This window comes from Ictidomys tridecemlineatus, chromosome X (genome assembly GCF_052094955.1).
Source record: "Ictidomys tridecemlineatus isolate mIctTri1 chromosome X, mIctTri1.hap1, whole genome shotgun sequence".
NCBI lineage: Eukaryota > Metazoa > Chordata > Mammalia > Rodentia > Sciuridae > Ictidomys > Ictidomys tridecemlineatus.
In genome coordinates, this window is record NC_135493.1 from 40,314,615 (window position 1) to 40,335,010 (window position 20,396).

Here is a 20,396-nt window from a genome sequence, read left to right on the forward strand (position 1 = left end):
TGAGGTAGCCAGACACAGAGGGCATCTTTTCCAGGACTGGCTCTAGTTAGAACTGTCCTCAGGAGGAGTCTCTGGGTTGCCTTAGGCATCCATGTGATTGATTGTGTACAAATGGTGCTTGTCTTTTATTCTCCCTCATTTAAAAGAGTCCATTATAATGTATGATTGACGTCTTTGAAAACTGCAGTTCCAGGACTTCCTGTTCACAGGGTGCAGTGTGACTGTTCAAGCTGGTTCTCCTTGTGCCCACCTGATTGCCACCTCCACGTTTCCCTTTAAGACCTTGCCACCTATGACCCCTGTACAACATGCAGCCAACTCTGGATGTTAGAGAAAGCAGAGGCCATGACTTTCGAAACTCTAGCTTAAATTAAAGTATCCTGCCTTGCCATCTTGCTACACCTTGTGGCATTACAAGGAACAAAAGGATGGTTAATAATGCTGGGCCTCTTCAGGGGCTCCAGCTCCTCAGCCACTACGGGTAAGCATTACATTACTGCCCCTTTGGGGTCACGGGGAAGCTGGCAACAGCAAAAAGAGAGAGAAAGAGATATGATGGCCTATCTGTCTTACTATCTCTGAGAATCAGACTGTGCGAAAGGCTGGAGAAGGTGTTTGTCTAAATGCGTGAGTGCTTTGTGCTTCCCTTTCTTCCTGATAAGGTGTATATAATTCCTTGTCAGCAATTCTTAAACCAGGCGGGAGGCTTTCCTTAACCCCGCCCACTACTCTTTTGAGTTCCCTGGCGCTGTTCCCATGGTTGGAGGGCCCTGCCCAGAGAGAAGCTCACCCTGTTTCTCTCCTTTTTTTTTTTTCTGTTTTGGGAGTAGTGTTCCCCCTGCCCCCCACCTGAGGTGGGCGGTCTTCTCTCATCAAGGAAGCCCAGGGGAGGGGGGGAGGGGGGAGAGGTATCTGCAGAGCCAGAGGCCCTTTGCAATCAGCAGAGCTGCTCTTCACAAGTCATAGAGTACTGCAACACAGGATCAAGGAGCCACCTCAAGTGAGCCCACAATGAAGAGCGTTACTGTGAGGTAAGCAAGGCCTCAAGAGCACAATATGAGGGCCCTGGGATTCTCATAATGCTTACCCGTAGTGGCTGAGGAGCTGGAGCCCCTGAAGAGGCCCAGCATTATTAACCATCCTTTTGTTCCTTAGTGAACCTGTACCACTTCAAAGGTCACACATTCTACAGTGGGGCCCATAGTGGAGAGCCAGGTGCTCCACCTCAGGGCCCCTGCTCTCTCCACAGGCCCCTTGTCTGCTGGCTCTGCCTCCCTGACAAGACTCTCCTGGCTTTTTTCAAGCACTGCCCATAGCCCTAAGTCTTTCCTCAAAGTAACCTTGGCAACTGCCGGAGAAAATTACTTAGAATTTTGGCCAGTGGGATGGCTCTACAGAGCAGAGGGGATGGGAAGAGGCCCTGCCAGTGTCCTGTTGGTGGGGATAGGCTGGCTGAGGGCTTCTGCAGAACAGTTAATGTGGATAGTGGCCATGTTTTTGCTGCTTTCTTTCCCAGCCCCAGAAAGGCAGTGTACCAGGATTTCCAGAGGGTGGTCTGTGAGAAGGGGGCTTTTTTTCTTTCTTTTTTTTTTTTGTGGTGGCACTAGGGATTGAACCCAGGGCCTTGTGCATGTGAGGCAAGCACTCTACCAACTGAGCTATATCCCCAGCCCATAGAAGGGGGCTTTTTGCATACCTGACAATGTTTACTGGTCTGTAAGGAAGGACAAGGAACTTTATCATCTGCTTCTAAGGAGATGGCACAAGGGTAAGATAGCTGACCAAAGGAGGAAAGCCAAGAGCCCCTTCTCAGAAGGACAGGCTGGCAACTCAGAAAACAAACACCTATACCTTATTCCCTTGCTTTACAAACCATTGGTATTGAGTCAGGTGCAGTGGCACATGCCTGTAATCACAGTAACTCCGAGGCTGAGGTAGGGGGTCAAAAGTTCAAAGCCAGCCTCAGCAATTTAGCAAGGCTCTAAGCAAGTCAGTGATACCCTATCTCTAAATAAAAATAAAAAGGACTGAGTATGTGGCTCCGTGGTTAAGCACCCCTGGGTTCAATCCCCGGCACCAAAAAAAAAAAAAAATTAAAACTCTTGGTGTTAAGGAAGGGAATCGGGTAAGGGACGCTTCCTGGCACTACAGGCCACAGTGTCGGAGGGGCTGTAGGTCCTATAGAAACCCTAAGCTTCAGGACTGCTGCTTTACTCCCAGTCAGGAAGGCATTGGCCAAAGGGCACAGTGGGAAGAAGAAAAACACACCCCATCTTTTGGAGTGAAGTAGTGTTCAGGGATGGGAGTGGTGTAATCCTCCTGAACTCCAAGCTACTGTACTGTGCACCTCGGAGCCCCAGATTTTTTTCCTGAAGCAAGCCTTTCACTAACAAGTAGGGAAATCTTTCTGAACTCGCCACAAACTCGGGATATTTTGGAAGGATGCACAATTCGGGGCTTGTATTCCTGGTTTGCTTTTTAATGCTTTTCTAAAATGTGCCTTGGGCTTTGAATACGTATTCAGTCAACTTAATTGAATTGAATATTAATGAGAATGAATGTGGGGAAGAGAAAGGAATGTGATTCCATTTACCAGGGTTAATTTTACAAACCTCTTTTTTAGTAATATCTGTTTTGTACTTGTAGCTGGATAATAGGGAGGGTAGAAAATGAGAAGGTTTAAAAAAATTATGGAGGTAAATTTTCCCAGCTGAAATGCATAAGAGGAAAGGAGACAGGCATAAAAATTGACACAGGTTCATGAAATTTAAGATCCACTAAGCTTTTGACTAAATTCCTGGATAAATCACTAATACTTCTAGTCCAGATGAGATACCTGGACAGCCCCCCACCATGGTAAGTCATCAAAGTTGGGGTGATAAAGATGATTTGAAGAGTAGTTTTGGGCTTCTCTGAATACAGGCGGGTGGGATAGAATCCCTTGCTAAAACAGGGTATGGCTCTGCTGCCTGCCATCCTAGTGTCACTCAGAGATTGTTTGTGAAGCTCACATGGGACCCTGTCCAGGAGGAAGCTGAAAGGCACAATTCATTACTCTTGCCATCATCTAGTACCAGGGTGTGCCCAAAATCATTTGCTAGAGCTGCTTCTCCAAGAGAGTATCCATCTCTCTATGAGGATTCTCCTTGGGCTCCCTCCCATCCCCCATCACTTTCTATACCCTCCTCCCCATTTTCTTGCCCCCTACAAAGTCGGGACTCCCAGCCGTGTCCATGCAGGGCACTTCACATGATCCACAGAGAACAAGGCACTTTCTCTGTCATCGTCTTTCCTTCTTGCTTCCCTCCTTCTGGACTTTGGGGATTTTCCATGAAGACAAAATAACTATGTAAGTGGCAGTGGCCTTCCTGTCTGTAGTCTCCCACATTGGAGTAGAACCAGAGGGGAAGAGAGAAGATAAGAGAGAAGGAAGGAAAAATTAAACCATGGCATTTCAGCCTCCTTATTCCCCAAGCCTCTTCAGAAAAAGGGACAAGTAAGTAATGAGAACTAGGCAGAGCCTCAGTTGGAAGGGGGCCGCAAGATGTGTGGGGGGTGTTTTTCAACCTGTCTCATCAGCACTGTGCGCTCTAGGGCTCAATATCCTTTTTGTATTTCCTTTTCCAGCTCCTAACCCAGTGTTTGCTTTGTGGCTTGTCCCACACCTCTTGCATGGTGTCTTTTTCCACTTCTCCCTTCATAGGACCTTGTGTTTTGCTGGGAATGTTGCTGAATCCTTGGGTGGAACATTCCCTCTAGAAAATAAGGAAGACTTGCCTATAAATAATTTACTTTTGGCTATGTGGTACACAATGCTTCAAATGTGACAAAAGGGGAAGTGAGATGTTCCTCCTCACTGCCTCCCCCATCCAACCGCACCCTCCCTGAGCCTGCTCGTCACCCCTTGTCAGCATGTTGAGAGTCTTCCTGAGGCTTCTGCTGCTCAGACTTTGCCCAATCACCCTTTCCCTGTCTCGTGGGAACCTGGAGTTAGAAGGGATCTTGTCCTGAAGAGGGTGGCTTTTGAAGTAGAAGAGACCAGCGGGGATGCTTAGGCTCTTCTTCCAGCTCAAAGAGAATAAGTTGGCTTCTAGAATCTCCTGAAATGGGGGGAGTTGGCTCCATCCTCATTATGTTCTCCTCCGCTAGAAGGTTGCCCCTGAGAGAGAGTCAGCAATGTCTGTTTTGTCACAAAGTCCCATGGCATTAAAGCTAGAACTGAGAGACAGTGAAGGGCCTCGATCATCAGTTAGGCGCTTTTTGCTGCACTGACTCTGGATCTAGCCTGTGTTGTAAATTCTGGGATGTAAGAAGGAGAGTTTGAAAATATTTATGAATGTTACTGTTGCAGAGCTATTTTTTGTTTATTTTTGGATTTTTTTTTTGCGGGGGGGGAGTGTACCAGTGATTAAACCCAGGGGTATTTAACCACTGAGCCATATCCCAAGCCTTTTTTTCAGGAGGGTACCAGGGATTGAATTCAGGGGCACTTGACTACTGAGCCACCTCTCCAGCCCTATTTTATATTTTATTTAGAAACAGGGTCTCGCCGAGTTGCTTAGAGCTTCACTAAATTGCTGAGGCTGGCTTTGAACTTGCAATCCTCCTGCCTCAGCCGCCAGAGCTGTTGGGATTACAGGCATGCACCACCATGCCTGGCTGTTGCAGGGCTATTGAAGCTAGGCCACTGCTTCCTGTATGTGGCCCACCTTCATAGGACACAGGGACACTTAAAGTTTCAAGGATCAGCACATTACTCAGAAATATTAGATTGGATAATGGATATCATGTATAGCACAAACTTCTATACTCTCTAAGGTTTAGTGCAGCTGTTCTGGGCAGAGGAATTTTCTTTCTTTCTTTCTTTTTTTTTTAGTTCCAGATATTGAACTGAAGGGCACTTAACCACTGAGCCACATCCCCAGCCCTTTTTTATTTTATTTTTATTTTGAAACACGGTCTCGAAAAGTTGCTTAGGGCCTCACTAAGCTACTGAGGCTGGCTTTGAACTTCGAATCATCCTTCTGGGTAGAGGGATTTTTTTTTTTTTTTTGGTACTGGGGATTGAACTCGGGGATGCTCAACCATTGAGCCACATCCCCAGTCCTATTTTTGTATTTCATTAGAGTCAGGGTCTCACTGAGTTGCTTAGTGCCTCGCCTTTGCTGAGGCTAGGTTTGAACCCATGATCCTCCCGCCTCAGCCTCCCCAGCCACTAGGATTACAGGTGTGCACCACAGCCAAGGGTAGAGGAATTTTCTGATGTGCCAAGGGTTAAAAAAAAAAAAACTTTGGGTTCCTCTTCTTCCTCCTACCCCTACTAACTATCTCTATCTCCCTTGTCCTTGTTGTTAGAAAATCTTTGTACAGAGACATCTAAGTCCATTGTCATCTTCTATTGGATTCTGGGATCTAGTCATTTTAGTAATAGAGGATCATAAGGCCTCAGGGTGATCATTTCTCACATAACAGAATTAAAGGTAGATATGTGGATTAGAGATTGGCCCTAATTAGACTGGGACCAGGCATCTTTTTGAAGTTTGGTTTTTTTAACTAAATCCTAGATATGAACTTATTTTCTTGTTGATCTTCTCCCAAAAGCTGAGCATAGCAAGAAGAGAGGGTGGGATCTGGGAGCAGTAACACATGCCTGTAATCCCAGAAGATTTGGAGTTTGAGGCAGGAAAATTGCAAGTTCAAAGCCAGCCTCAGCGACTTAGAGAAGCCCTAAGCAACTTAGTGAGACTCTGTCTGGAAATCAAAAATCAAAATGGTTGGGGATGTGGCTCAGTGTAAAATGCTCCTGGGTTCAATCCCTGCTACAAAAAAAAAAAAAAGAAAAGAAAAGAAAAGAAAGAAAAAGAAAATTAAAAAAGGCAGGAACGAATTAGTTAAGGGTTCCAGTGAGTAGGGCCCAAGGAACTTGAGGTTTGACTGCACTGTGGTTGTTATTCCAAGACTGCACACCTTATTTGGAATACTGGGTATTCCCCAAGACTATATATCCATTCTGGAATTTGGGTGAATATTTCCTAGAGAGATAGCTTTCTTTGAGGACTATTTGACTGCCTTTTGAATGAATGTGAGTGAACTTGTGCCTTTTCTAAAGCCCATTGGGACAGTTTAGATATTCTTCAGTCCCCAACTGGTCAGAAAACTATCTGTGCTTACAGAATTCAAAGTCAACCTCTGACCTCTCAAATACTAGTGCAGCCAGCATCATAGGGACACTTCCCCTGCCTCTCACCCTTTCTTCCTCCATGCCACTCTTTGACACCTCAACCCATCCCCCAACTGCCTCTACTCATTCATTCAAGTCTCCCCTCATTCAATTCCCCGCTCCACTGTGCTGATAATTTATGTTTTGACTTAAGATGTTCCGTATGGGAAATTCTTGATGCTTAGCATGGTTCCATGTTTAAAATACTACACAAGTGGGTTTAAAATACTACACAAGTGGGTGTACTATGAACAACAGTGTACTATGATCGGGAAGACTTGAACTGAAGTCCCACATCTGCAATTTATTAGGGGTGTGTGTGTGTGTGTGTGTGTGTGTGTGTGTGTGTGTGAGAGAGAGACAGAGAGAGACAGACAGACAGAGACAGATAGTGAGAGACAGAGAGACAGAGACAGTGAGAGACAGAGAGAAATAGATACTGGGGATTGAACCTAGAGATACTCTACCAGAGAGCTATATCCCAGCTTTTTAAATTTTTTTTTCAGATAGGGTCTTGGTAAGCTTCCCAGGCTATTCTCAAACTTGTGATCCTTCTGTCTCAGCTTCCTGAGTCACTGAGATTACAGGCATGTACCACTACACCTGTCTGCAATTTATTAGCTCTGCCACCTTGGGCAAGGTAGCCTCTCAGACCCTGTTTCTTCATAAGTGAAATGATGGCACAGCCAGCACAGTGTCTGCCTACAACTGATGCTCCATTAATTGTAGCAATTATGGTCAGTGTGTCTCAAATTAAGCTTTTGTTTTTTTCTTTTTCTTATTTATTTGGTATTGGGGATTGAATCAAAGGGTACTTTACTACTAAGCTATACCCCCAGTCATTTTTTTTAATTTTGAGACAAGGTCTTGCTAAGTTTCTTAGGATCTCAGTAAGTTGCTGAGGCTGGCCCCAAACTTACAATCCTCCTACCTCAGCCTCCCCAAGTCCCTGGGATTGCAGGCCTGCACCACTTCACCCAGCTTCAGCTTTTTCTGTTTTTTTTTGGTACCAGGGATTGAATCCAGAGGTACTTAGCCACTGGGACACATCCGTAGCCTCTTTTTAATATTTTATTTAGCGACAGGATCTTGCTCAGTTGAGTGCCTCACTACGCTGCTGAGGCTGGTTTTGAACTCGAGATCCTCCTGCCTCAGCCTCTGAAGCTGCTGGGATTACAGGCATGTACCATCAAGCCCAGCTTCAGCTTGTTTTTTAATTGAAGTATAATGAGTGAACAATTCAATCACAGCTCTGATAGTAATCTTAACCCTTTTTCCCATCCCTCTTCAAATTACCTGGATTTCCCTGCCTCTGTTTTCACCTAAGGGACTCACCCATCCAAAGAGCTGTTTTACTTCTGCCCTGTACCTGTTTTCCCGGCAGTGTCCTCCCAATCCTGGCCAATCCAGCTTATTTCTCTCCCCTTTTTACCTCATCCTCCCTTGGAATCTTGGGATGGGTAACAATAGTTTAGGAAAAATTAACAAGGCAATGAAAGATCAACCCAGACTCTTCCTGGACCAAGAAAGCTCTGGGTGGCACAAAGAGCAGATTAATATGTCAGGGAATTCCAATATCAATTAAGCTATTGATTCAAGTATTTTTTTCTCAGATAACTTTTCTGATGACCTATAAATATAGTCCCTTTGTTCAGTCTACTGCACACAGCTTAGTGCAAACACCAGCCTGTGTCATAAAGTTAACAATATACTTTGATGAGGATCATCTCCCACCTAAAGTAGGAAGAAGTGGGATAAGGGAGTGGGTTTGCTTGGATAGTTTTATTGGCTAGCCCTTTGAAAATAATAATGGGCATTGTATACATGTTACCACCACTGAAATCCACCAGTGGAGCCCCATGCCATAGCCAAAGATGTTGGCTATTTGGTGGCATAACTGTACTGGAAACCTAGATGCAATCAAGGCCTTCAGACTGGGTTTGGCTGGAGCTTTGGCTAGGGTGTTGGTGCCAGGTACCTGGTTAAGAGAAATATCCTGAAGCAAATAATAATTACCTTCTTTGCTGATAAGAGGGCCCAGTACTTTTCCAGTAGCGTGATTGCATTAGGATACTTCTTTGGACCACAGCCTGTGGAACACTGATTTATGGGTACTGGCCTTAACTTTATCCAAACTATTGTATATTTGGTGGAACCCAGTGTTCTCCTTGTGGTCCCCTGTTTATATAAATAACATGTGCTGTTGCATCACCTATCCCTTTTCCTGCCTAGGTTGCCCTTGTAGATGTAATTCTGCTTCTGTCCACCAGGTGGCCTCACTTAGGTAGGAGCGAAAGGAGCTAGAAACACCTCAAGTCTCCCATGCCTTTTTTTTTTTTTTTTTAAGTTTGAAGCTGAAAAGAATGAAAATATGTTTTGATGGAAACATATATAACTCTTATTAGGCAACAATCATATCATTTTCCTTGTGGCCCAGAGTCCTCTTTCCATGAAATACCTTCTACTGCTATATGCATGGCTGGACCATCACATGGCAGGTGTTTTCCTGGGTGATTTATATAGTAGTTTTCTTATCCTTTGCTCTTCATAGGAAAGTAACAAATTTTCTTATGTTTTTATTGTGCATTATAGTTATACATAATATTGAGGTTCCTTCTGATATATGGTGGAAGAAAGTAACAAAAAATTGTTTCCTTTTAGTTATACATAACATTAGGATTCATTTTGACATAATTATACAAGCATGGAATATAATTTGCTCCAATTCAGTCCCTAGTACTTCCCTTTTCCCTCCCTTATACCCTCCCTCTGTTCCCTTCCTTATGCACTCACCCTGTTCCCTTTACTTAATTTTTAAAATTAGTGCCTTGTAGATAAACATAATGGTGAGATTTACTTTTTAAAAATAGGGACATGAGATCCCGGGTTATGTTGAACGTATTTTATTTACAGAGTAAGGTGGGGAGACCAAAGAGAAAAGGGGTAGTATCTGTGGTCATTCCTGTGCCCACTCTCATACCCTATCTCTTCTCCACCTCCTCTATTGCCAACCTAGCTGCCTCCCCATACATATTCATCCACTCTTGTACACCCTCTCCTCCATACACATGCATAAACAGATTAATGCAGACCTCTGTGCGCATTCCTTGCATGTCACCAATCTGTGAACCTGTCAGTACACAGGTAGATACTCCCACACCTGTAAATTCTAAGGAAGAAATGGACGGATGGGTTTTGGAGTTTGGAGCAGGCTGGTAGCCAAGTCAGGGGACAGCTGCATTAGTAAGAGTGAGTGTGCAGGTGACACGGCATATGTGCTGGGGGGAGACTGAAAGAGCAGTCAGAAGGAGAAAGTAAGGCTTCTGATGGTGAGGGTGGGCATGCGTGGAGTGTGACAATGAGAGCATTGCAAAACCTTCAGGGTACTCTGGCTGACACCTTGGAGAAGTGCTTTTAAAAGCAGCACCGCCCTCTACTGAGTGCTTTCTGCCTCCTGTTAGGCTGTTGTTTCTCATTTCTTTGCAAAACAGCTCCAGTTTGGTTTTTACCAATCTCCAGAGTCCTCTTTGGAGATGCCAGTTGGCACAAGAAAGTGCTGAACTGTTTACAGTCCCAGTCTAAGGTTCAGGAAGGGGATGTGGTTTTACTGGGCCACAAAGCCCGGTACAGGACTCATTTGCATGGCCCCTGACGCCATGTGACGCAGCCAGCTCCTCCTATATAAAGAAGCAGGAGCCGAAATATCTCTGAGTCTGGGTTGGACTGGAGGCAGTGGAGTTTGTGACACACTAGGTGACACCCCTCGAGGCACTTCCCTTCAACTCCAGCTGGAGCGCCTGTCTGGCTTTGGGTCCGCTCCGCTGCCTTCACCCCCCTCCTAGCTCCAGGGCCAGACTCCAGCGCGGAGCCCAGCCCGGTACAGCTTGCCAGCAGCCAGCGGCTGCCCAGCCCGCCCAGGCAGGCCCGAAGCACTGCCCGAGCTCCCCGGCAATCCGAGCCATGAACACCGAAATGTATCAGACCCCCATGGAGGTGGCGGTCTATCAGCTGCACAATTTCTCCATCTCCTTCTTCTCTTCCCTGCTTGGAGGGGATGTGGTTTCCGTTAAGCTGGATAACAGGTAACGACTGGCCCCAGCTCCAGCCTGGCGCTGGCGGGGGCTGGGCTGGGAGCTGGATCTCTGAGCGAGCCCTGCGCTGCCGGCCCCAGTTCCCTGTGGTGCAGCATCCTGGGAAGGGGCGGGGGTAGGGGACGCAGGAAGGGGGGTCACCACCGCGCTGGGATCCGCCGTCTGAGCGTCCCTGCGGCTGCTGCGCCCTGAGAACCAGCTGCTGCAGCCGCAGAGGCAACCAGAGGCAGAGGGATCCCCAGCGGGCAGGGGTGCACCACCGGGGAGAAGGACGGAAGCTTCTGAGCAGAGAAGAAATTCTTAGCTGGGTTCTCAGCCTGGTAGGTTTGCCTGGGACCTTTTGGGCCTGCGGCGGAAGCCTTCCTAGACCTGGCGCCCTCATTGTTTGTGTATCCCTGGGCCACGCTGGCCCATGCGCCCCAGGACCCGGGCTGCTCAGGGCGGCAGCGCTGAGCTAGCCTGGGTGGGGAGGTGCAGCTTCCTGCAGGGGCCAGAGAAGGACCCGCTGCCAAACTGCCTGGAACTCCAGGCCAAGGAGGCAGGGGAGAGGAAGACCCAGGGCAGATGGAAGACTTTGGTCACAACTGCCAGGTACTCAGAGTGGAACCGAGAGAGTAACGGGTCGCTTTGCTTTTGTCTTGACAGTGCCTCCGGAGCCAGCGTGGTGGCCATAGACAACAAGATTGAGCAGGCAATGGTGAGTGGCATCACTGCGTCATTCCCATCCCCAGACTTTGCTGCTTATGTAACTCTGGGCAGAACTGAGGGGGTGGGCACAAAAGCTGTTAGCCAAAGGCCTGAGAAAGCCAAAGCCAGATTCCTGTCCTCCCTGGAGACATTTGGTAAAGTCTGGTTAGAGTGACAGCAGTCTACCCTCCCCCCCCCATCCCAGGGCTTTGCTGCAGCCTCTGGCTCCCTCTTGGGCTGCTGCAGGGCAGGGAGCTGAGACTCTTGTATTTGTATCCTGCAGTTGGCATGGGCCAGAGCTCATTGGATGCAATTGCACTGCAGTGCCTCTGCAGAGACTGGGCTGGGGTCAGAAGTTGGGAGGAAATAGAAAGCCAAGCACCCCACATCATCTCCCTCTGCCTACCAGGTAGAGGTCAAACTTCACTGAGCAAGCAAAATGGCTATAGGGGCTCGGGGCTTCTCACAATTAGAAGCCCTTTAATTGTGCTCTGAAGCCTAAACGGCACACTTCCCCACCCCTAGTGTAATCAGTCATCAAATTCAGAGAGGATGGAGCAATCTCTACACCCCCCACCAGCAAATGCCTGTCCAACCAGGCTGCAGGCCAGCTGCGACTCTAGTGTGCTGGGTCCTGTGAAGGGGAAGAGACTCCCAAATAGCCATTTTTATTTCTTTGGTGAAGATTTGTAAAGGAGACCAACAAGATGGGGTGTGCTGCAGGTCCCCATGGACCCCTGATTTAGACCAGCAGCTGGGCAAACCAGCAACCAGTAGAATTCTCACTCCAAAAGTTCCTACAACAGCCAGACTTGAAAATCTTTAGGAACTTGCAGGAAAGTGGACCTTTCTTGTTCAAAACCTGGCTCCCAACTCTGGCAAGGCCCAAATTCTACAGTACTCCTGTGTGAAGGTTTTAAGTGCTTCAGAGAAGAGCTAGGAGGAATTGGGCTTCAGGAGCAGCATGCTGAGGGAAGGCTTCAAGGCAGTAACATGAAAGCTAGGGCAGGCAGGCAGCCCCATGGCAGGGTGAAGGTGCTGCAGAGGGGCCTCAATAGCTTAAGAATCTCTTTGTGTGGGTTCCTCCTTGGCAGGATCTGGTGAAGAATCACCTGATGTATGCTGTGAGAGAGGAGGTAGAGATACTGAAGGAGCAGATCCGAGAGCTGGTGGAGAAGAACTCCCAGCTGGAGCGTGAGAACACCCTCCTGAAGACCCTGGCGAGCCCCGAACAGCTGGAGAAGTTCCAGTCTCGGCTGAGTCCTGAAGAGCCAGCTGCCCAATCCCCACAAGCACCTGAAGCCCCCGGTGGTTCTGCGGTGTAAGTGGCTCTGTCCTTAGGGTGGGCAGAGCCACGAAACCTGTTCTACCTAGTTCTTTCCGGTTTGTTTTTGGCTCCCCAAGCATCATCTCACGTGGAGAACTTTACACCTAGCATAGCTGGTGCCAAGAGATGTCCCAAGGACATGGCCACCTGGGTCCACTCCAGTGACAGACCCCTGACAAAGAGCAGGTCTCTGGAGGCTGAGTTGCATGGGGCTTCAAAACCCCAAGCCAGTGAGCCTCTAATGCCACTGCGCCCTGGGGGCTCCCAGGGCCTGGGCAACTTAGCTGCAACTGGCAAAAGGAGAAAGGTAGTTTGACATGTGATGCCAGTTTGCTCCAGAATGTATAAAGGGGTCTGTTTTTCATTTCCATGGACATCTTCAACAGCTTCACCTGATGACTGTTCTATGAAGAAGCCACTTGTGTTTTAAGCAGAGGCAACCTCTCCCTTCTCCCCTGCCTCGCCAAGGCAGGGGGCACAGATGGGAGAGATTGAGCCAAGTCAGCCTTCTGTCGGTTAATATGGTCTAATGCATGGCTTTGTGCACAGCCCTGTGTGGGATTACAGCTTTGGGATGAGCGCTTACAAAGTTCTGTTTGGTTAGTATTGGCATAGTTTTTCTATATAGCCATAAATGCGTATATATACCTATAGGGCTAGATCTATATCTTAGTGTAGCGATGTATCCATATATACATACACCTACATGTTGAAGGGCCTGACCAGCTTTGGGAGTATTGACTGGTCCCTTATCTCTTAAAGCTAATTCTTTGACTGTGCTCATTTACCACGTCGATCCAGTTTGTCCTTTAGATTAAGTAAAACTCAAGAGTAAAGGCAGGGAGAGGAGGGCCAGCCCTCAGAATGCGGCCACAGATGCCTTGCTGCTGTACCCTTTCTTTCCCCAACTCTCCACTGAAGACATGTGAAATCCTTTTTCGAATGCCAAACCCACCATTCACTGGTGCTGACTACATAGAATGGGGTTGAGAGAAGATCAGCTTGGACTTCACATTGTCATTTGAGAACTTTTTTTTTTATTTTGGTGGAACACTTTCAATTGAACAGATAGATGGCATCCTGATGTGGATGAGGGGTGGATGAGGGAATGACTTTGATCCCATTGGGGCCTGAGGGATGTGCCCAGGAAATTTGTTTCCAAGGGGGTTCTGTGACAGTGAACTTTCCACTTTCTGACACCTTATCCTGATGTATGTCTCCAGGATTTGGATTTTGATTTTTCAAATGTAGCTTGAAGTTTCAATAAACTTTGCTCTTTTTTTTCTAAAAATAAACTTTGTGTCTGAGTATAAAGAGACGAGGCAATGGAGGCCCTCATCCAGTGGGGGTGGGGGAGGCTGTTTTTCTGATCAAGCAAATATTTCTTGAGCACCCCTAAGGGCCAGGCCTGTGCTACGTTCATGGTCATGTGTCATCCACCTAGCCTCCATATAAAGGACATGTTCTCACTGTTGGTAAGCAAGCTAAGACTTGGTGAGTTGAAGTGACTTGCCCAAAGTTAACTAACACAGCTGCTATGCAAATTTATCTCAAACTCCCAGCTGTCCCTCTGTCCTGGTCTAGCTTTCATATTAGAGCTTCAGAGTGAGTGTTCAGGTGTCTACTGATGCCCAAACTCAGCTTCAGTGGGTGATTTGGGAGGAAGGATATCCCCCAAGAAGGACCCAAAGAAAAGAGCAGGATATATGTGTGAAAGAGCAAGGAGAGAGGAACCAAATAAATAATGACTGGATTTTCTTCTAAAATCACCATACCACAGTGCATTTTCCTTAATATCAATCCACACATGACATTTGGTCTTGGCTAGAGGGTCTTAGAAAAAGACAGGGAATTTGGAGGTGACAAAGCCACATCGCTGTTCCCTGCTCCTCCCACCCTGCCCAAAGAAAGAAGCCTTCAATCCCTGATTCTCCACTGTGAAAGTTCATTCACCAAATGCACAGGCAGTGTTGGAAGAGTAGCTTCTGACCCCAGCTTCCCTCTTTCACCTCTTTTTGGGGTTCATGATCACCCACTACCATTTCCTGGCCCTACTTCTCTACCATTTCTTGCTGTTTCTATGACTGGCTATGGATGAGCATTTAGTGTTTCCTCTATCATGCCCCAAAATGGACCCACCCTGGTCCCTGAGCTTTGTAAGTCCACTGTGTTCCCAGGGGAGACCATCACCCCTATTAGTGACTCCCTTCAATCTGAGCTTCCTGTAGCATGAGCCTGCTACCTAACCCTTGGCCACTTGTGACTGATCAGCACTCCTTGATTTTCCTCAAGCATAAACCTCAAGGTAACCAAGATTTCTTGGCCCCTTCCCTTTCACCAGTCATTGCCTAAATGTAATCAAAATCATACGTTTTTTGTTTGTTTGTTTTTTCCTGTCAGGTTCATCCACATGGCCTTTTCTTTTCCAATCACCAAGACCCTTCTTTAGAATTTTGCAAACCCTTGGTTGCTGGCCTATCAAATCCCAGTTTCCCTACCCATTTCCAATGCTGCTACTCATGATGCCAAGTTCGTCATCTACACCTGCAAATTTGATCACGACATGAAGATTGCACAGCTACTGAAAGTTCACCAACTTTGGCCTAGTGCACTGGAATCCCCCAGGCAGCCACGCCCAACCTGCCCAGGTTCTCCCAGTACCCACCCCCACCCCAACTAAGATCAGGGATCTGTGCACTGTTTACACCTGGTTTCCAGCTGAACAACAATGAACAGATGAAAAAAGGAAACCCAGAAAATAACTCAGCAATACTCCAAACCTCTCTGGACATCAAGTCCTTTCTGTACAAGAAAGGGGAAAAAAACATGTCCCATAGTCACATAGTGGTAAAGAGAGAACAATTTTGTTTCCTAGGCAACCCCGACCAAACAGAGACAAACACTGTGACTTCTGAGGCCACAGCGGTTACATGACTAGATAAGAGGAACTTCAGATGTTTGTTGTTCACATATAGAAGCAAGTCCTTGTTGTTTTTCCACACAAAATGACTAGGCATGGAGAAAGGCCAAAAAAACATATTGTTCTTGGACTTTTGTGGCCTTTGGGGTTCTGGGCTCAGCTGGTTCTGCTGGACGCAGAACAAGAAAAAGAACAATGAGACCTGTAGCAGTAATCATCCCCTCATTGGGCATACCATCTCACCTTGTGCCCTCTAATCTACTGCCTCATAGGATCTCAAAGGCAGCCCCTCCAAGCATAGCGACAAGGATGGAAAGAGCACCTCTTTGCAGCCCACCCACAATGTGGAACATTCTGTTTCCTGCCCTTCGAATGAGGCAGTTATGATTTACCTCCATTTGACAGACAAGAAAACTGAGAGCCAGATCCCATCGTTCCCACAGATCCCATGGGGCAATGGTTCCTCTTTTGAATGTCAAAAATATCCTCAGACTTCCCCCAACTCCATGATAGTAGAACTTTTAGTGTTTTTTGAGAGAGAGAGAGAGAACATCGTGACAAAAAGTGCTGAATTCAGTCGGACTTTTAAAAGAATTGATTGCATTTGTCACAAAAATATAGACATGGGTTTGAAAACTAAAACAGTAATGCATATGTTCATTAGCTATATGTGTGTGTACACACAATTTCAAAACATCATGTTGTATACATGATGTTTTAAATTACATGATGTTTTAAATAAATACATACAATTTTAATAGTTTTTTTTTTTTTTTAAAGACAAAGCTAGAACAGAAATCCGGGGATAGAATACTTATGTAAAAAAAAAAAAAAGGACCAGGGCTCAGTGGCAGGGCACTTGCCTAGCATGTGTGAGGCACTGGGTCCCATGCTCAGCACCACATAAAAATAAACTAAATAAAGTTACGTGTTCATCTAAAACTAAAAAATATTTTTTTTTAAAAAAAAGGACTTTTAGGCTGGAGAAACCACAGGGGAAGATGCTCCTGAGAGAGAAGTCATGGAGAGAGCAGATGAGGAGACAGGGCCATTGGGGCCAGGAGTGAAAGGAGAAGGACCTCTGGAAAGACTATAGGAAGGAAAATGCATGACCCTCTGGTATTTGGAAGTTATCTTTTTTTTTTTTTTTAAAGAAAGAGTGAGAGAGGAGGGAGAGAGAGAGAGAGAGAGAGAATCTTTTAATATTTATTTATTTATTTTCTAGTTCTCGGCGGACACAACATCTTTGTTGGTATGTGGTGCTGAGGATCGAACCCGGGCCGCACGCATGCCAGGCGAGCGCGCTACCGCTTGAGCCACATCCCCAGCCCTTGGAAGTTATCTTAACATCATCCTACTTAGTCTGGAAAATATTGCTTTTAAATCTCATTTCTCCTCCTAGTTGGTTAGAAGTTAATGAACTAATTAGAGCTTTGTAGACAGCTCAGGTCCTCAGGTTTTCTCATACAGAGAAGGTTGTTGGAATACAAACAATACTTAAATACCTCCACTAGATCAGGAAAGGATTAACAGAGAACCCCATCAGTTAGCTATTCCAAGCAGAATGGTTTCCAGAGAGGAGCTGGCTGGAAGGAGCAATGATCATAATAATTAATTATGATAACTATCTGGGCTAGGGCTATCACTCAGTAGTGGAGCACTTGCCTAACATATATGAGGCCCTGGGTTCCATCCCCAGTACCACAAAAAATTGTTTCCAATAATGCTAGCTATCGCTTACAAGGCACTTAATTGATGCCAGACATAATTCTAAGCTTTTTACATCTCTTGACTCTTTAACTCCTCTCCACAAACATATGAGAAATATTCTATTAAAATCCTCATTTTTCAGAAAATGAAAATGAGAAAATGAAAGCATTTATGGCACAGAGAGGTTAAGTAGCTTGCCCAAAGTCATACAGCTAGTGAATGGCACAGCCTCTATGTGGGAGGTGGGGGAAGATGAGATGGATGCATGGAGACACAGGATAAAGAATCTGAAACATTGCCTTAATTCCTCCTATGTAACCAGAAGTGTTCCAGTGGTGGTGGGCAAGAAAGGAGACCATTCCAGACAAGTAGAGGGACTAGCATAACAACAACAACAAAAAAAGATCAATGTGTCTGGGAGAAGTAGGGGTGAACACAGATTTGGAAAGGGGAGGTTAGGAAGTTGACTTTGAATGGCTCCCAGCCAAATGACTTGAGATAGCATCTAATAGGTCTCAGGGAGCCATGGTAGGCTTCTGAGCAAGGAAGTGATGTGATGTGAAAGATATTTGTAGAAGATGGGTCCTGGCAGCTGAAGAGGCTAGAACAGAGAAAAGCTAGCAGGCAGCCAGCTGCTGCTGTAATCCAGGTGTGAGGTGATGAGGGCCAGCCGGGGCAGGAATAAAGGGTCATGGAAAGGAAAGAACAAGGCCCAAAGACAGTGAACAGTGGTATTTCTCCAAGTGTGGTCTGCAATCCACCCGCATAGGGTTGATGGGAAGTTTAAAGTGTAGATGCCAGCTCCTAACCCCATACTACAGAGGTGGGTAGGGCTCAGGAATCCATAACTCTAATATATCCCTGGTGATGTGTAACTTGGGAAAGCTGGAGGACTCTCCACGAAGTAAAAAATCAGCATGACCTGATGGCAAAGTGAGTCAGGAGGAGGAGAGAGCAAAATAGCCACAAGTCAAGGATGTCATGAAAGTTTGTGTTTTATATATATATGAAATTTGCCTTATTTACTTATTTATTAATTTGTTTTTGGTATTGGGGATTGAACCCAGGGTATTTTACCACTAAGCCATATTGCCAGTCCTTTTCATTTTTTTTTTTCATTTTGCTCAGGGTCTTGCTTAAGTTGCTGAGGCTGGCCTCAAACTTGATGTCCTCTTGTGTCAGTCTCCCAAGTCACTGGGATTATAGGTATGCGCCACAATGCCTGGTGAATTTAGCAGTTTCAAAGAATTCATCTCCCTTCTGAAAAAATGACAGCTTTTTCCTAAATCCCTGTTTCTATCAGTGCTTCCATGGTCTCCCAATCCTGTAGACTCAAAATTTTTCATGGAATCAGAAATTGAGGCATTAGGGATATTCCAGTCCAGTGGCGTTAAATATATTCCTACTGTTTATCCACCTATCTCCAGAACTTTGTCATCATCCCAATCTGAAGTTCTCATAAAACACTAACTCTTCTCTCCCTCTACCAGCCTCTAGTGCTATGAAAGTTTTAAATCTAGCCAACCATGGTGGTGCACTATGAGATTCCAGTGACTAGAGAGACAGAAGCAGGAGGATCACAAGTTAGAGGCCAGCCTCAGCTACTTATCGAGTCCCTAAGCAATTTAGTGAGATCCTGTTTTGAAAAATAAAAATGAAAAGAGCTAGGAATGTGGCTCAGTGGTTAAGTGCCCCTGGGTTTAATCCCTAGTACAAAAAAAAAAAAAAAGGGAGGGAAAGAGGGAAACAGGGAGGGAAGATTTTGAATCTGGAGGATTGGGAGGCCATGGTAGCACTAAAAGAAACAGGGATTTAGAAAAAGGATGTGATTTTTCATAAGGGAGATGAATTCCAATTTTGATATCTGGCTGAGCTAAACATATTTACATATAGAAATATACCAGCTGTAGAAAAAGAAAGGTGAAGTCAAGGGTTAGAGCGTGAGATGTATGTGTGCCTTCATGTCATGAGAACCAAAGTGATGCACAAGGAGATATGCTCCAGAGAAGTAGCTCTAGAGCAGGGTGAGCACAAGGCCAGGAACCAAGAAAAGCTGTGAGGAAAGAGCTAGGGAAAGCTCTAACAGAACACTGAGGTTTGTTGATCTCCTCTCTGTTTTTAATCTTTTGGTGTATTGTTTTCCACGCTTCCTCGTCAGAGTCCTTACCATAATCCCTACCATTTTATAAAATTAAACTAGTCTCTAAATGTCACTTTGGCACAAGGCTGAGACAGCTGGGTATTCTAAAAAGAGGTAGTCAAGAGCACATGCCTGTAATCCCAGCGACTCTGGAGTCTGAGACAGGAGGATTGCAAGATTGAGGCCAGCCTTAGCAATTTAGTGAGAACTTTAGTCACTTGGTAAGATCCTATCTCAACTTTTTAAAAATAAAATAAAAAGGACTGGAGACTTAGTTCAGTGGTAAAGTGCCTGGGTTGGATCCCTAAAAAATTAAAAAAGTGAACTCAGCATATATTTTAAAAAGGACTGGTGATTATTCAAAGTTGTCAAATCATCTTGTGAAACTACAGGGTTTTTACAATTCTACTTAAAAAAAATTAGAGTTTTAGCAGGGTGAAATGGCATACACCTGTAACCCAGCAGCTGTGGAGATGGAAGCAAGAGGATCCCAAGTTGGAGACCAGCCTCAGAACTTAGCAAGGCCGTAACTCAAAATTTTAAAAAAGGGCTTGAGATGTAGCTCAGTGGTAGAACACCTCTGGATTCAATCCCCAGTACTTGAGGGGAAAGGTCCTGGATTGTAGTCCTAGTCTTTTGACTAGTAAATTCTATAACCTTAGGCAAGTCATGTCACGTCTAGATATCAATTTTCCAAGTTGCCAAACGAAGTGGTTCCACAGGATTGTTTCTAAGCCTGTGCTAAGGATCCCTCTGAGCTTGTTCACTTCACCTCATTGGTCTAGGCCTCAGTTTCCCATCTGGCCCTCAAATTCTATTTGTTCTTCTATCTAGATATTTTCAAGTTGCACGGTTAAGAGCAGGAAATTGATGCTCTTAAGAACTAATACATGGGCTGGGGATGGAGCTCAGTGATAGACTGCTTGGCTAGCATGCATGAGGTCCTGGGTTTGACTCCTAATTCCAGTTGCTGTAATCCCAGTAACTATGGAGGCTGAGACAGGAGGATTACAAATTTGAGGCCAGCGACTTTGTAATTAATCAATGTACAGAGACTTTGATTAATAAGCCAATACATGGTTCAGTGTGTAACACACTCCATGTCATTTTGTAGAGGAAGGAATCATCTGTACATCCTTATTTTTCAGCCTTCTTCATTTCATGAGCTACTTTCAGTTGACTATATTGTGACAACACACTTTCAAGCTCTGGGTCACCAAATTAGAATGGGAGGGAGAATCTCTTGCATAGGCAGAGGGAACAGGCTTGTAATTGAATGTTTTATGATTGCTTAGTGGCAG

At 45.6% G+C, this 20,396-nt stretch overlaps 1 protein-coding gene and 1 non-coding gene across 10 annotated transcripts in view; one reads left to right on the forward strand and one right to left on the reverse strand.

Annotated features, from left to right (window-relative positions):
* Nucleotides 1–13,620, forward strand: part of Tsc22d3 (TSC22 domain family member 3) — a 67,431-nt gene extending 53,811 nt beyond the window's left edge. For 6 of the 9 annotated variants that reach the window (XM_078034417.1, XM_078034415.1, XM_040284025.2 and 3 more), the window contains exons 3-4: nt 10,957–11,008; nt 12,093–13,620. In XM_078034417.1, the coding sequence (XP_077890543.1) occupies nt 10,957–11,008; nt 12,093–12,323 (283 nt within the window). In that variant the 3' untranslated portion in view covers nt 12,324–13,620. Of the gene's footprint in view, nt 1–3,394; nt 3,497–9,908; nt 10,303–10,444; nt 10,632–10,956; nt 11,009–12,092 lie in introns of those variants that run through there. The other 3 variants (XM_040284047.2, XM_005323376.5, XM_005323377.5) reach the window with 3 other exon arrangements.
* On the reverse strand, nt 1,596–1,668 carry Trnav-cac (transfer RNA valine (anticodon CAC)). Its single transcript has one exon. It is a non-coding gene; the product is annotated as a tRNA-Val (tRNA).
* Nucleotides 13,621–20,396: the final 6,776 nt, after the last annotated feature.